The following is a 17,999-nucleotide window of genomic DNA, read 5'->3' on the forward strand; positions in this document are numbered from 1 at the left end:
TCTGATTTATTTATTAGCGAAATACCATTGAAAAGAATAAGACGTCATGGCAATTCCAAATACCCAGTCTGGTACAATAGACAAATTAAAAACTTAAAAAACAAAAAACAAAAAGCACATAAAAAATACAAAACTCATAAAAATCGTGATGCCTTAACAACTTATCTTAACATTTGCGGCGAATTAAACGATGCCATTAGTAACGCGTTTGAAGAGTTTACATTAAAGACTGAACTTGAAATCAAATCCTGTCCAAAAATTTTTTCAAATATGTTAAATCAAAGTTAAAATCTGAAATTTTCCTTCAAAAATGCAACTGCATGACAAAGTTGAAGAAAACCCGGCATACATCTCTGATCTATTTGCTGATTTTTTTCAACAAAAACTTTCTCCGAATCTGATCGTGACTATACATTCTTCACCAACTTTCCTGAGTTTCCCAACTATTTCAACATTGAACATGTCAGCGCACGCGAAATTGAAGATACTTTAAAAGCTCTGGATGCGTCTAAAGGTCCGGAACCAGACGGAATTCCGCCAGCATTCATGAAACATTTAGCTGAAGAGCTAACTTCCCCACTGTTCTTGATTTTCAATATGTCGCTGGAATCCGGTTGCTTCCCGAAATTCTGTAAAAACTCATATCTAGTGCCTGTGTTCAAATCTGGTAAAAAAACCGACATTAGCAACTATCGAGGCATAGCCATTCTTTCCTGTATACCTAAGCTTTTTGAAGCAATAATAAACAAAAAGTTATTCCACCAAATAAAAAATAGAATTACCCCAACGCAACACGGTTTTTTCAAAGGGCGCTCAACAACAACTAACTTACTCGAGTTTATTAACTTCTCTTTGAACGCAATGGATAAAGGTAATTATATTGAAACCTTATAAACTGACTTCAGTAAAGCTTTCGATCGCATTGATATACCCCTGCTTCTCTTCAAGTTACGAAAAATTGGAATTCATCCACAATTACTGAAATGGATTGAATCGTATTTGACAGATCGTCAACAAACAGTCAAATTTAAAGGTAGAATATCGAAACCTATTCAGGTAACCTCAGGAGTTCCTCAAGGCTCTCACTTGGGCCCTCTACTATTTATATTATTTGTAAACGACATTTCCTTTATTCTAAAACATGTAAAAATTCTTATTTATGCCGACGATATAAAACTTTTCATTGAAATTAAAAACGCTGATGATGTAAATATTTTTCGTAACGAGATAAAATATTTTTACATTTGGTGTAAAAAAAAACCTTCTTCAGCTAAACGTTAAAAAATGTAGTTCGATGGCTTTTGGCAGAAAAAGAAACATGCCAAGCAATATGATTTCCTTAGGAGATCAGGTAGTAGAGAAAAGTGAACGAGTTAGGGACCTAGGAGTCATACTCGACTCAAAATTAACATTCACTGATCACTACAATACAATTATTAATAAGGCTAGTAACATGCTCAGTTTTATAAAACGTTTCTGCTATAATTTCCAAGATCCATACACAATAAAAACACTTTATAATTCCTATGTCAGGTCACTTTTAGAATACTGTAGCATTGCATGGTCTCCGTTTTCTGCAACACATGTAAACAGAATAGAATCAGTGCAAAAACAATTCCTGTTATATGCACTTCGTAATCTACGATGGACGTCATTTCCCCTACCATCATATGACGAACGCTGCAGACTTATTGACATCCAATCATTAAAAGCCCGTCGTGAATTCACAATGATGTCATTTGTTAACGATATCGTATCTCAACGTGTCGATTCACCCGAAATATTATCAAAACTCAATCTTCATGTACCTTCTAGAAATTTACGAACTCGGACTTTGTTTTCTTTAAATCATCAACGAAACAATTATGCTAAATACGGGCCAATTAATCAAATGATGTTAGTGTATAACCAACACTGTGAAACAATTGACTTTTCTATGTCGAGAACTAAATTAAAACAATATTTCAACTCAACGCGCAATTTAAATCGATAGAAAACATTCATTGTAATAATCCGTCAAGTGAAGAAATTATTATTCAATTATGTATAAACTCTTTTTTTTTGCTCCCACTAGTATAAATAGCATATAGCATGTAAGTTAGTTTTAAACATATGTAGTCTACTTTTGTTTGACGAAATAAATAAACAAATAAATATAGTTGTTCACATCGCTCATGCAGAAAACCTTCAATTACTTCCCCAAAAGTGAGAAAACTCGCTGGTATTCGTCGTTGCCATGGTTGACAAAAGCTTTTCGTTATCGTCGGTGATGGTTTAATTCCACTTGACACTATTCCGCTTGACAATCTGGTTTCGTAACAGGCATACCTCGAAAGTCACCGTTTGCTCTTGGGAATGGTCTTTGGCTTTTCCGTCAACTCCAACTAGTTTTGCTAATTTTTTCACTCAAATACTTGAGTAAATTTATTGTTTACTTCATTCGTTTGTCAAAGATAACACTGGTCGACAAAATGAAAAAAGTGCATTCCAAAAGTGATAATCTAGCTATTCAACCATTCATATGAACTTTTTGTGTCCCTAGTTATTACTAAAACGCGTCAACTTACGTGAGAGTTCGCATAGTAATTGCTCGCCGGGTTCGTCACTTCAACGTTATGTTTACGAGGAAACTCATTTAAGTCTATGAAAAAAGTTAGTGGGTAGGGGCACCAAAATTCACAAAAATGGTTGAATAGCTACAATCTTTTATTTTTTCCTGTTCGAGCTTTTGGAGTGCACTTGTGCTGACCTGTGAAATCGAGAAAGCGCGAATTCCAGAAAAATGGTGCCAGTTTTTCGGCTCAGGTGTAAAGAGATGGATTCTCGTTTTGTGTTTTGCGTTCATTACTGATACCGAATTATAAGCTCGATTTATTTCAGTTACCAGACAGGTTATTGTGATTTATTTTACTCATTATAGTTCCACATTGTAACGGGCTCCTACAGTTCCATTTTTCTCGTTAAAAATCATCTGAAACTTATCATCGAACCATTCGTTGCTTTACTATACCGAATCTTGTTCCCCCAAGCACTAGACAAGAGACCAAGTGTTACCATAATACTTCAAGTACTCGTTGAACGAACTAGGACGGACTGTTCTGATAGAAAACAATACCCTAGAGAATCAAATGATAAACTGACTTCAATTTAATCTAACGCGAACAATTTACTATAAGCATCACTGGCTCGAATAAAAAGGTTAAAACTGAATGCATTGTCATAGCAGAAGTTAATATTTTTTTCTTTCACTTTCATCCTGCTCTCCGTCTATTCTACCCACCAACTGAATGCAATTCAAATTGTTTTCACGCACTCGGCAGGAAGTTTATAGTTGAAGAGCAGCAGCGAAAAATCAGCATCTCACAAGACGGAACTGAACAGCTTGAATTTTTCTCCTATTCTGTCTAGCAGCAATTTTTTTCTCCATCACTCATTGGAATAATTTTAATTTAAAAGTTTCTCTTGTCGCCCTTGTTGTCAGCGTCGCCGTCGGTTGTGGTGCGGCTGAACCTTGCTAGTCTGAAATTCAATCTGGGTGAAGTTCGCGCATGACTGACGAAAGCAGAAAAGAAATAAAATGCTAACTAAATACCTGCTGAAACCCTTTTTGCTAATTCAATTTAGCTGCTGCAGCCTTGGGCAAAAGTTGCAAGCAGAATTTGATTACCTGCTCCTGGGAATTGTTTTCGCGGCGAACTCAAAACCAGGTGGCACCAACGTCGTTCGCTGTTTGTTTTGAAACAGGCTTTCAATAACAATAACAAAGGCGCATTTTTCACTCAAACGAAGAAAAACTTCAGAATAATGTTGTTTAACGTGTTGAATTACAGATAATATTTGAATGTTCATACTTTATTCTCGCCTTTGTAGGTTATATATTTTATAATAGAGTGCAGAATAATGAGTATATCTATTACTTCTACAACATCCCAGTTGAGTTTTCAGAAAGCTAGCTGCTGTCATAAAACACAATCAATTAACCAAACGAGATCAAATGGCTCACAAAGCAGATATCTTTTAGCCAACTATGACGCGCTGTTGTTATACTAAATTAACCAAGACTGTTGAGGATGTCTAACATCCCGGCGAACCCATTGTCGACCGCATTAGTTGAGTCCACGCCCGCCCGTCCCCGAGAGCCCGAATCGTATCGTTCTCCTGCTGGCAGTATAATATTCTTCCCACATTGTTCTACAGCTTCATTGTTTCTGCCAGCCAGCGAAGGGAAACCATTCTCTAGCGTTACTAATTAATTACTCTGGCATATGCTTCCCGCTGAGGAATGGCGCACCCTTTTGCTACTTTCTGATCCTTTTGATCACTGTTTCCTAGCTACGGAGGAATTTTCGCGATTTGAAGTACTTGCTGGGGATCCGGAAATTCCTGCTGTAAAAGAATGCACACCGGAAACTGCACCAGAGCAAAAATGTTTGGCGGTTATCTACTATGAACCCCTTGTTTATTTCTATTACAGTAATTTTCTAGTTGAATTGTTGTCAATATCTTCATACGTATATGAGAAATGTATGCGTCTTTTATGTGAAAATATGTGATAATTTTGTTAGATTTAATTTATATTGTGCCGTGTCAAATAAAGGTTGTGTGAACAAAATAATGTTTTTGTTGATATACATGTATTACAGTGAAAGAAAAAAAAGTGTATTAACTGCATAAGTCTAGTAGATCCCATGAAAGTCTAGTAGATCCTACGAAACCACACGTTTTCCTGAAAGCCAATTACGTCAATTACGTTTACGTTTACAAAAATAGAATACACTTAATTGTTTTTCTGTTATCATCTTCAAATAAGGATTTTTTTTTAGGTTCTACTTTTTCTCTAAAAAAAGTGCATTTTTCTAACATTGCTCTTTTTCATATTTCGGTATCTTGGGTATAGTACCTGCTACAGTCCTGAAATTTGGATTTTTTTCGGTTGAAGTGTCTACTTTTTATAAAAAATATTATAAAAAAGATCGACGACAGTCACTTTTCCGATTTTTGTCCGCCTGAAATACCAAGTGTAGCATTGGCAGGAAAGCAGACGCGGCGCGACAGATCCAGACAAAAGTACTAACACGCCCGGACATGTGTAGCAATGCTGTGAAGGCCGCCGGTTTGTCCGTCTGCTGTGTAACGCAGCGATAGAATGAATCGCCTACTCAGCCTGGCTGCGCTGAAATCAGCTGCTGCTTTGCCGTGTCAGTTGCGGGCAGGCTTTGTTCTGCTCATCTTCATCTTGAAGAGAAAACAGTTTTCTTCCCTCTTAACAACTGTGAGCTTACACTCAATGTGCATCACACCATCTGCTGTAGAGAGAGCGCAGAGTAATAGTTTCTCTGACGAAAAAACGCTTCTAATTTGACAGAGCAAAACCCAATGAAACTCTTGTAAATTGCTCATCCGTGCACGCAAGGAAAGTGAAATAAATTGCTCGGTGATCAACTGAGCATAGCGTTCTTATCGCTCTGGGGTGCGACAAAAACAGTATAAAATCGAACTTTCTGCAGAATACGCACCCATGGTGAGTTGTGAATCTTCCTATAATATTGAATTCGAAAACGATTAGAGTGTGGCTTCAATGTGATCCTAAATGTTTTGATATTTGGCCAACTTCTCTTCTAGTAAAGGAGAAGCTAACGAAAACTACTCCCACTTAAACTGAGAGAGCAAACAAATGTTTACCCCTAACACGCGATGATTAAGAGTGAAAAGGAACTGCGACTGAAATACTCTACGCCTTAATGTGGATAATTACTCACTCTGTGTGAGAGAAGGTCTAGTTCTCCATGGGGTTTAGCAGGTAGAAAAGGAAAAATCAGGAGCAAAAATCAAGAGAACGGAAGAAGCCTGGTTGCGGGTCGTGTCAATTTCCAGTAAGAGTCAGCCGTCCTCTAGCAGTACTCTGTTGTACTATGATGAAGACCAAATTTCAGCAAGCTAGAAGTGTTCTATGTGACTACTGAGAGCTTATTTTCTGGTAGGCTTTGTGGACTAGAGCAAGTATAGCAACAACAATAAAATTTTTCAATTGATGAAAAGAATTTAGAGCGTTAATGAGCTCTTTTGTAAATTGTGCCAGCTTATACACGGTATTAAACAAACGCGTTCAGACACTAATCTACTCCTTTGGTAAGTGTATTTGGGTTCAAGCAGCAGGTTTTCGGGCAGATTTAAAAATGTTAAAAACAGTTAACATGTGTACAGGTTTCATGTGAATCTTATGGTTCTATTTACATTCGATTGACTCCAAAAATTTTTAAGCGAGAAGTACACTTGAGTAATGCGTAGGTAAGAAAACACTAGATCTTCATTCCATGAGATATTTTTTGGGAACATACATTCAAATTTAAATATATAACAAGAGCCATTTAGAACAACTGAGTAAAATAGCTTACTAAAACAGTCCCTTAATGTTCGAATTCACGTCGGGCTCTGCATTACAAAGTGCTTTCCACACTGAGGTAACCTTTCAAGCTATCACAAAGCAAACCAAAACCACTTCTTTCGCCACAACCGATAGCAGAGTCAGAAACGAAATTCGAATAAGCACTCATTAGCTTTACACTGCTAGAAGCATTAATTCGCAATTTAATTAACTGAACCCCGTTCTTTCCTTTCCTATCTCGCAGGCACTCTGGTGTTGCTGTGGCGACGGGGCACCAACGTTCTGACGGCCTCGCAGCTAATGGTAACCCGGGACGAACGGATACGACTGGTCAACGGATACAACCTGGAAATCTCCGAACTAGAACCACAGGATGCTGGTGACTACGTGTGCCAGATTAGTGACAAGATCAACAAAGACCAGGTGCACACCGTGGAAATACTCGGTAAGTTTTGTGCTGGTGTTTTCTAGAGGGCGGTTCGAGGCGAAATTTTTTAAAAATTATTACCCCTCATTTCTTCGCTCACAAATGTGTCGACCCAATTTTATGGAGCTGTGAATCAGCCACACGGTACAAGCTCACGTGTATGTGTGCTTTTCTCCATAGGAAAATAAACTTTTCCCAACTCAATCTCCCAGAAGAAAAGCAACATTGTGGCTTCGACAGAGTTTTGTAAACTACACAACATACACATACAGCGGCGACGACGGCTGTGGCGAAAGGACACTTCATCGAGATAACTTTTTCTCGCGCTTTCCATCGCTGAACCATAAAATAAGAAGGAACCGGTGCAGTGAAGGGTACTAAAGTACAAAAGTACTAAAGTATGTGCAACCGGTTCGACCAGCTGGAGGTTGGGGGTGGAGGAGGAAGTATCATTTGCTCATTAGTCGTACAGTTTATATATTCACCAGGAGTCTCCGAACGGTGCCTGGTTTGGTACAGCATAAGTAGCATATTCGTGCAGATGTAGGAGTACAAATTTTGGCACCGGTATTTATGTGCGCATAAAAGTTTATTAAACTAATATTACAGCTAATATTATTCCGCACGGCAGCGAGGGTAACAAACATGCTTTCTGATATATACAGCGGCAAGCGAGCGTGGTTGCTCGTAGCCAATCATAATAAGCCTCATGATGTCTTCAACACGAACATTTGGCAGGTAAGCCGTTTGTGACGTGCTAGTATGGAGTTCTTTTTTATTACTTTGGAATTAGTATTAAACCAACTTAACAGAGCATTCTTTTGAATTCTTGATATTTTTTTTTTCAAATAATTCCACTTTTGTTGCGTTTTTAACTTTTCATTGATTGATATATGTAATTGAAATTTCAGATAGTAATAGGAACATTTTGGGACTATTTTACGTTCATGATAGTTTTAATATTTTTGACAATGTTTACCTTATTGGCATATTTGATACTCCTGATATTCCTGACATTTTTGACAGTTGTTTCAACATTGATATTTTTAAAAGTTTTAACCCCTCTGAACTTCAAATTCAGAATGAAACATTGCTCAAATCAAGATATTGAAAACGATTCAAGTTATGTTCGCTTGAGCGCCCATGTTGATTGAGTAAAGTAACTGCATTTAGGCAATTTGGCATCACTGTTATGTTTGTTATCTTGTACGTATTTAACAGTTCAGTTCATCTCGGTGTGTTGTGTGAAATATCTGCAAGCTGTTCCCCGTTCATCCCAGGTTTTGAAAACGTCACTAGTGCTTACGAGAGTGATTAAAATCGTTAATTAAGTCGCTATTACTTCGACATTGTTTTTGTTGTTGTTGCTGAAGTTTCTTGATTTTGACTTGATATCCACATTATGTATCGGTATAGTTTTTGTCGCATAAACCCGCTCTACTCTTTACCAGAGATGCCAGATGTTTTTAAAAAATGTCTGCAGCTGCTCTAAAAACCGGAAAAATCTGTTTGAAATCTGAAAAAAATCTATCCGTGGGTCGAAAAAATTTTGCTCGCGTAGGCAAAAGTACGCATACAGTTTTGGTAAATCTGTGCAAATATAAGAAGAAAATATGCAAATATCTGCACACGGACTCTAAAAGTTAGCGTTTAGCAGACTATTCTGCACATCTGGTATCCCTGATTCATACACGTTGTCTCTCGGCAGTGCGTAATTCACAACGACCAGTTTTATCCGTACCGCTAGCAGCGACGTCCGATGGAGAATTTCGGAGTTTCTTCTGCTGAAATTTACTCTTGCCGATAAATGATTGGGTGATTAGAAAAGTTACTCACTTGTTATCTAAAAACAATAACGACAGGCGATTTATGAGGAAAGCAAATGTTATCTGAAAGTGGTCTCCGAAAATGATCGCACAATTTGTCGTGGATTCCGTGATGAGTCTTTCCATGTGTTATTCGCACAAGCTGGCTTCCCTCTGAGAGTTTTTCGGTCCAACGTTGAGAATATATACTGGATGTGCGATGATTGTTTCACATCGTTCTTCAATTGTCAATTTCGAAGCATTTTGTGCAGTGACGACAACAATAACATTGATATTCCCGAATCAATTACTGCCATCCAAAATTGCGAAGCTTAATTCAATAGTGGCCAACTTCGCTGCTAAGGTAAAAGCCAAACCTTCAACTCCACTTCGCTTTATTTCGAGTAGTGCTAAGTTTAATGATGGGCCTACCGACTTATCTGTTTATACACCGATGCAACGATATATATCGCGACGGGTTGTTCTTTTCGAACTAGAATCATTCGAGTATCCATTCTACAACCGCCGTCTGAAACCATCCAAAATCTCTGCTCTATGAGCAACCAAAACGCGGCAACCTGCAGCGAAAACTTTTCCTTACTTTTACTGGTTCATTATTATAAACGCCGAATTACACCGTGATCTCGATGTTGCCCGGTTTGACTGTAGACTCCGTCAACGCAAAGGACGCCACCTTATCTCTCTTCAACGTATTGCGTCATGCTATTGACAAATACGTTCCTAAGAAGAGCCACCATTCTGCGTCCCAAAAGCCTTGATAAACGAGGGAACTTCGACCACACACGGAGTGTGGGGTTTGAGCACTTTTGAAAAATTAACCACACTCTAAAGTTTGATTAAGCGTATAATCTACAATTTTTCCATTGACATTAGAATAAGTAAAGTGATAGATGAAGAAAAAAGAATAAGTAAAGTGGCACAGTTCTAGTGTTCAAATATCGGGTGCATATGGCCTCGCATTTATTCATAAAGATGTCTGGCAACTCAGAGTTTACTCTTTCTTTTATTTTTGCAACGTGCTTTTCGTTTTGTGCTCTCGATATCAAATGGAAGGTTTAAGGCTTGTTCCACTAAGTATTTCTTTTATTCACTGCAGCGCCTCTAGTTGTCGTACCGAGAAACTAATGACAGCGTTTTGATCTGGAGGGTTTGCTTACTTAGTGGTGACAATTTCGTTAGGATTGGTACACGCGTCGAAAAGTTATCTAAGATATAACGCGAAAGACGAGAGAAAATTGTGCACACTTACGATGATAACCCAACATGGTCAGGAGGAATGATCGCCAAGGCTCTCAAACTACCGAAATCGACTGTGAATACCGTACTCATACGTGACTGGGACACTTTGACGGTGGATGGCGCTATACAAACCAAACGCAGAAGTGGAACATTGGACCGGAAACTACGAGCGAAGGTCATCAGGACAGTCCGGAATAACTCTGATCGTCTCCCTCCGTGATTTGGCGAAAAGGTTCAATGCAGCGCATAGTACAGTTCGTCGAATCTGTATCCGTGAAGGATTACGGTCGTATCATGCCAGCAAACAACCCAGCAGGACGCTGAAACAGAACCTGATTGCCAAAACCCGAGCAAGTAAGCTATACGAGCAAGTCCTGACAAAGTACTACGGCTGTATTTTGCTTGTTATTTAATCCAGATCTTTTTATTAATTGCACGAGTTTTTTTCAAGTGCTTAGAAAATATTGGGGCATGGATCTTTTATATCTCTGTCTCCTAATAGATGAGAAACAATCAGCCACTGACGTCGTCTAGCCGTTGCTTTTAGGGGTTACCTATCTTTTAGCGCAGGGAAGTCACCTAGGATCGCTTAACTTCTATACATTTCAAATACCTGCGCTTTGCTAGAAACAGAATTCGAGCGCGTCAAAGTCTTTGAGGTAATTTTCTCAAGTCGCACATTCCGTTTGCCGTCGATAAAATCTCTAGAATCCTGATAAGAGTTAGGATTCTAGAGGTTTTTTTTAATTATGGATATCTATTGCGGTGCTTTTTGACATTAGCTCTCCGTTAACTTCGTCTACCAAGCTACGAAAATCACTGCTTTCAGAACCTTCTTTTGTCCATAGAGAGCACGGTAAGGGTATTGTAGACCTTTTGAACTGTTTGTTTCATTTGCGTCAAAACTTAGATCACCAAATTTGGAGGGGCTCTGGCAGCACGGCTATCGTCAGCACGGGTGAATTGTCTGCTTCGTAAAAGTTTACAATTCAAGTGTTTTTTCATCAGTTTTATTTTGCTGAAACTAGTGTTTTTGGTGTTGCTGTAGGCTCTAGAGGCGCTCGAATATGCAACAATTTCAATGGATTCAGTAAGATAAGTACCGTAAACTGGGGTGACTTTGATCACTTTTTTGATTATATCTTGAATATTTTGAGAATACTAAGGTCGCTTTTTACGCGTTTTTTTACGCGGGTTTTTTTTACGCGGATTCCGGAATTTACGCGGTTGTTTACGCGGCATGTATCCCCGCGTAAAGAGCGACTTTAGTGTATATTGAATATAAAATTGTTTGATATTTTTAAAATGAGTACTGGTATGCATTGAACAAGATCCAGTAACTACTTTAATAGTTTAGCAACAATTATGCTGTTTTTAAATATGCTTTGAAAAAAATTATCAATCATCACTCCGCTGTTTCGATGAATTCGGAGTCTAAAATGACTTAAATGTGTTTATAAATATGAGAAGCAATTTGGGGGCCATTCACATACCACGTGAACAGTTTATGTTGGCGAATATCCAAGATTCATAAAATTTTTTTTGGAATATATATGAACGACTGTCCACGGAGAAGGAAAAAGCAAAGCAAAGTTTGGGTGCTACATTCCGATTCGGAACTTGACCTTCTGTCTATTCATACACAGACTTCGCAGCCGACTGTTTAGTGTACAGGACAATTGCGGGGCTAACGCTACGACCCTACTGATACTAACAGTCTCTCCCGAGCCGAGACTCGAACCTACGACGACTGGCTTGTTAGGCCAGCATCGTTCTTCGATACTCCGGTCTAAAATCATCAGAAACTAGTCCACGTGGAATTTGCCTTATCCATTAGTTCAAAATTGCATGTTACTTGACGTCTTGGGTTGTCATTAAGAAGAAAAACATGTAATACGCTGTTGAGATTATTGGGATTCGAAAATACCTTTGAGAAAAAAAAATTACAAAAAAAGAAAAAAAAATGCAAAAATAATTATGAAAATTGTTGTGGTGATAATATTTTGTTATCTGAAGAACTAATCTGGGAACAAAATAAAAAAAAATGCATAAATAGAGGCAATGTACAAATATCTAAACACAGTCAGTGAAGATTACGATAAATCCCAAGCTCTACGAGCACTTTTTTATCACACATTCAAAACAAAAAGAGGTAGAGTGATCAAAATTTCCCCGCTGATCCTCAGCCCGGCTTACGGTAAAAATTGTTCTTTCGATTTTGTTATGTGTTGATTTTCGAGCTCATACCAAGTGAAAAATATTCGACGCCCTATTTTACGCCGCACTGAAAGTACAGGAAAATATCGCGTGTGTAAATTGCGATATCGGGTTTTTTCCTGCTGTTATTTTCGAACTTCATTCTTCTTGTGTTTGCTTATGTAGATAAGTGACATTTCCCATACATACACTGGTAAACGTGTATAGATAAATTTTTGAACTGGTAGAGTAGGATACACGGTGTTTGTTGATGTTGCTGGTTGCTGTTGCTTTTAAGTGCGTTATGCCAGCAGTGCAATGTTTTTCTGTTAAAATTTTATTAATAAACTAGCTGAACAGGCAAACTTCGTCTCGCCTATTTTAGTGTTCAATTTAATAATTTTGAACATTTCTAATTCATTGATTTTTTTTTGCGATTTGTTTATATCATTCGAAATGATTGGTTTTATCGGAATGACAACATCCTCGACTTTTGGCTTTTGTACATCACCTCTATTCCGGAAATATATTGAATGCATTTCAGTTATTTTCGTTGTTTTTTAGAAACTTAAAGTGGTCATCTTTGAATTAAAAAAGGTGTCCAGGGTCAATGCTTGGCTTCTATACATCATTTCGATTACGGAAATATCCATATGTAGTACTATTCGGTCATTTTCGGCTGTTTCCCAGAAGTTGCCATTATACAATTCAAACTGGTGTCTGAGGTCAATTTTTAGCTCCTTGCATCATTCTGGATCCGGTGATACACATATTGAGTGGTTTTTGGTCACTTCAGGCTATTTTTCAGAAATCGCCATCTTGGATTTTAAAATGGCATTTGAAGACAATTTCTGCCCCCTGAGCGTCATTCTGGTTGAAGAAACACTCACATTGGGTGGTATTTGGTCATTTGCCGCTGTTTTTCGGAAACCGGAAGTCGCCATCTTGGATTTCAAAATGGCATTATGGGACAGTTTTTGGCCTTTGAACGTCATTCTGGCTAAAGAAACACTCATATTGGGTGGTATTTGGTCATTTTCGGCTGTTTTCCAGACACCGGAAGTCACCATCTTACAATTCAAAATGTTGTCTGAGGTCGATTGGTGGCTTCAGTGCGTTATAATAATTCCGGAAATACCCATATTGGGTGATATTTGATCATTTGCCGCTGTTTTTCAGAAACCGGAAGTCGCCATCTTAAATTTCGAAATGGTATTTGGAGATATGTCAGAAGTCGGAAGGGTGTCGAAATATTATTGACATGTTTGTTACGCCTAAAAACATTCACTTGCCAAATTTGGTTATATTTGCTTGATTGGTTCTCAAGCTGTGCGAAATTTGAGTTTCGTTTGTATGAGACCCCTCCCTTATAGAAGAGAGAGAGAGGTGTCAAACCATAATGGATATATTTGTTATCCCTAAAAACATTCACCTGCCAAATTTGATTCCATTTAGTTGGTTAGTTCTCTAGATAAGCAGAAATTTGTGTTTCATTTGTATGGAACCCCTCCCTTCAAGAAGAGGGAGGGGTGTCGAACCAATAGAGGCATATTTGTTTCTCCTAAAAACATCCACATGCCTAATTTCGTACCATTTGCTTGGTTAGTTTTTGAGATGTGCAGAAATTTGCATTTCGTTTGTATAGAACCCCTCCCTTCAAGAAGAGGGAGGGGTTTCAAACCATCATAGAAACCTTTCTCGGCCCCTAAAGCTCCTACATACAAATTTTCACGTCGATCGGTTCGATAGTTTCCGAGCCTATATGGTTCAGACAGACAGACCGGACTGCATTTTTATAGGTATAGATAGAAGATAGATTGGATTCTGAAACGTCTCGTAAAATGGTCCAGAGCCGTGTAGGATCGTATCTGTTTCTGTAGTTCTCCGATTTTTTTACTTTTTCAATAACGTTCGTGATTGTGATAGATGCGTGAACGTGTGGATAATCTGTTTGGATGACTTTATGCGGTGAATGGTTGTAGAAAGAAGCGACACGTCTCACAGTGCGTTGAATGTAGGGTAAGACGGGACAAAAATTAAAACTACACGATTTTGTCGATAAAACATGTTGATGTAACAAGAAAAGTTATTCGTTACCTTCAGAGTTACTAAATGCATGCGGGTCTTATGTGTTTCACTAAATCACAAAACTGTCCCAATCCCAAACGCACTCGTCCTTCACCAGAAACCGTTAATCTCTTTGTAAAAGTTGTACATTGTAACGAAAACCGCGGTTTCTATGTTTTACTTTTTTTTACATAATTGCAAAAGTGACTTAAGCGCAATTATAACGAAAAAAAAGATTATTTCAGGTATTCTTTTAAATATTCTTTTATGTATTATTTTTATTATTTACTATATATTTAAATACCAGAGTAATAAACAATTTTAAAATTCTTCATGATGCATGTTATGTTATCAAGTCAAGTTTTAGGTCATCTTCAGACGAATTGGAATAGTTGTTCGAAACGGTAGCAGCAAAAACTAGTTATTCTGGGGAGTTATTTTCAACGAGCTCTTCAACTCGCCGTTTTTCAATTCTGGTGAGCAGCTTTCAAAAAAGTTTCTGAGGATGCCCACGAGAAGAAATGTGGTTTCATTCATGATTATTATTCTCACCGAATCGAGGAAGAGCAAGCGGTGACTCCAACCAAATTTCATGTTTTTCATGAAATACTTTTTTATTCTATTTCTCCCATTTCGAGTTCAATTCGAATAATATACAGCAAAAAACTTGTGCAATTTTTTTTTTGAACATGCTCTACTGTGTTTTCTGGTAGAGATGATGTCAAATATCGAAATACACATGATGTTCTTTTGCTTACATTGCAGTTCTCAAAAATCCGCCGGTTCACGAGCAATTGGCATTGACATACGAAAAATTAAAAATCTCGCAGAGTTTCAGGAAGTTGCAGCTAGTTTTTATATATTCTGTAGAGGACACTTCAAGCAAATCTTTGATATATGTTTTAGAGAGGAACTCGGTGGAATTTTTTTTTAGACGCTAACGAAAGTTTGAGTTCGCGTTTTTTCAAGGATTAATACCTTCACCTACTCATCATACCGATTATTCGTACACGCAATCGAAACCAAGTCTCTCTACCAATGAAATATATTGCACTAGCCTTGATTGTTATTTTCCATTTTATTTTATTGGAATACATGAAGTAATTAAGTTTTACCAACGTTTAGAAAACGCGCGACAATTTAGCCCGAAATGTGGAACTAATGATTCCTCTGGACGCTGATGCTTGCTATGCTTGTATTAGTATTTGTGATGCTTCCCAAAGCTTACCAATTTTTGTTCACAACCCAGGAGATATCTGTGAACACTTCTGGGTACTTGGTGCATCCAAATAAAAAAAAATAAAAACGACTATTGTCTATAGCTCAATGCACTGTGCGTCTGTGCAAACGCTGCAACGTTGTTGTATTAACTTATTTCAACTCATGTTTTAAGCCGCAGAAAGGAGCACAACAACAACTATTGATGTCATGAGTTAGTCTCATTAAAGTTCATCACTTTTTTGGGAACACAAAATAACGGACACTTGCCATATGTTTTCCGAATCCATTTTTATTATTTATTCACGTTTGCTACGTTGGAAATTCGAAAATGTCAGCTATGGAAGGCAGTCAACCGAGATCTCCTTAACATGCCCTAATTTTTCTTATTAAATCTTATAATTCTTTTTTATCAATTCCACATTATATGTACATGATGATATCCAAACCGTTACATTAATTTAATTAAATCATGGTCATATCACTTATCAAAGTCAAAAAAAACTCCAGTCCGTGTTTTTCGGATGCATAAGTATACTTGATGTCTAACAAAGCAAAGACTACATTTTAACATTCTAATATTATTGTAGGTTTCGTACGGCACTGGCACAACTCGAAATTTATAGTTCCAATAGAAATTGGATTGAAAAATTAACATTTAATATTACCTTTATCACGGAAATTTTGAAACAAGTCATTGTTAAATAAAATAGTTAATTGTATTTGACATCGTCTGACATCATAATTTCAAAATGGAAAAATATCGAGTTGTCCGCATCTGACTGTTATTGGAATGATGTGCACTGAGAACGAATTATTACTCCCATTCTTTCTCTCAGTTCATTTATTTTGCATCTTGAGTGGCTCGTACCCATCCAGGAGTAGTAACCATTATTTATTGTACAGTCAGAACTAAGCTAAGCTAAAATCTACCTTATCAAATTTGCTCTAAGTATTGATTTTCTTTGTTGAATTACTCAATTCAAACTATCATTCGAGAGGGGATAGATAAGGCCTTTTCTGCAAACATAACAAGGATTTTTCTATCAGAATCAAAAATTTCCTCATTCCCTGGTCGCTGCGTTACGTGATTCTCCGTGACTCCGAGAAATAACCCCATCAAAGGTCATACATTATTTCCACTCCACAAATGCTAGAGTACTCAATTGCGTAATCGCGCTAATTATTAAACGCTGAAAGTTTCCCAGCCTTGAATCCCTACCTAGACTGCAGAATGCATGAAACACTGCTGGACGGTCGAATTTGTGGCAAAACTTACCTCGATCCAATCAACAGAAGCATTTTCCCATCCCGTTCGCCTGTGACAAACAAGCCTTCAATCACTTGTGCAGGCGAACAGCCTGATTCCCTTACTGTGTGGTCTTACAAACCGGTCACGTTCGGTAAATTCCAAAAGTTGTTGCTGCTCAGCTCAGGCTACACACATTAGATTGGGGGCGACTCTGGGCGTCGCGCGAGAGTAAATAAGTGAAAGCAATTTTGCTGAAATTACATTCCTATTAAGAAACGATTACAGCGCCAATCTCGAAAGTTTTTATTGCCGTCTCCGGGAGCGTGCAAATATAGCCTTCATGAGCCAACAACCTGTGAGGCTCCGGTGCTCGACCTCTGTAATATGGCCTGTCAGTCTGTCAGTCAGGCCTACAGGCAATCAGTCGGACTACTACTGCCAGACCAGGAAGTTTGGACTGGAAAAACTTCCGCGTCGAGGACGGATTGTTTGTTAATAGAGCGGTTGATGCTTCCGGAACGTGTTAACACGTGTAATGTAGCTTCGCTCTCACTCTTTATCCTCTGGCAAACCATCTGCCTTCAGACGTCAGTAAGTCTTCATCACCACTCAAAGTTTGTGAGATTTTCCTTACAGGCCAAACAGAATGAATGTGTATCATGAAGGGAATGGGCTATTGATGCTGAGTTATTATTTGATTAGTCCAGAAAGTGGCTGTACTATGAAGGTTAGCAAACCACATCAAATTGTACTAACAAATTTACCGCAAAATCAATCAAATCAATCTACTGAATTGCAAATTTTTTATCCAGTTTTTACACCGGCAACCATTGGAATATTTTCACAAAAACCGGTACTTACTAATCACCGAAACCACTCAAACTCTGTATAGTTTTCTGTTTTTTATCCACTTATAACCATCACGGTTGTGACTAGTTTCCGAGAGAAACTAGAAAGTGCTGTGATACAACATATTTTGCTTTTTTCTAGTTTTAGCTCAATTGCGTATCCCAAAAAACAATTTTGTTAGATAACGGCTTGTTAAGTTATAATTCAGCCGAAATCTACTCAATAATAGCTTATCAAGCTGTAAACCAACAAAATTGTTTGCTGGGATATCAAGTTATGCGCCAGTGTTGTCAGCACTTCCAGCAACAGCGTGCGTGAGCTTTCAGAGCAAATACTTTGAAGTAAGGTTAAGATTGAATGTTGCAGTTTTCAAGGTTCAAAAGGACATGTCATAGAAATCGTTCTTGTATTAATTTATTAAACAAATAAACTATAAATATTTACTTTATTGTAAAGGCGCATTAGAAAAACGAATATATTTTCTATATCATACAATTCATCTTTTCATATGTAGATTGCGTTTTATTATATTTTGATCGA

At 37.8% G+C, this 17,999-nt stretch overlaps 1 protein-coding gene across 3 annotated transcripts in view; it reads left to right on the plus strand.

Annotated features, from left to right (window-relative positions):
• The window catches only part of LOC129718361 (limbic system-associated membrane protein), a 966,807-nt gene that overhangs the window by 772,292 nt on the left and 176,516 nt on the right, over positions 1–17,999 (plus strand). For all 3 annotated transcript variants that reach the window (XM_055669073.1, XM_055669074.1, XM_055669075.1), the window contains one exon: positions 6,630–6,830. In XM_055669073.1, the coding sequence (XP_055525048.1) occupies positions 6,630–6,830 (201 nt within the window). The remainder of the gene's footprint in view (positions 1–6,629; positions 6,831–17,999) is intronic.

The sequence above is a fragment of the Wyeomyia smithii genome, chromosome 1, assembly GCF_029784165.1.
Source record: "Wyeomyia smithii strain HCP4-BCI-WySm-NY-G18 chromosome 1, ASM2978416v1, whole genome shotgun sequence".
NCBI classification, from domain to species: Eukaryota; Metazoa; Arthropoda; class Insecta; order Diptera; family Culicidae; genus Wyeomyia; species Wyeomyia smithii.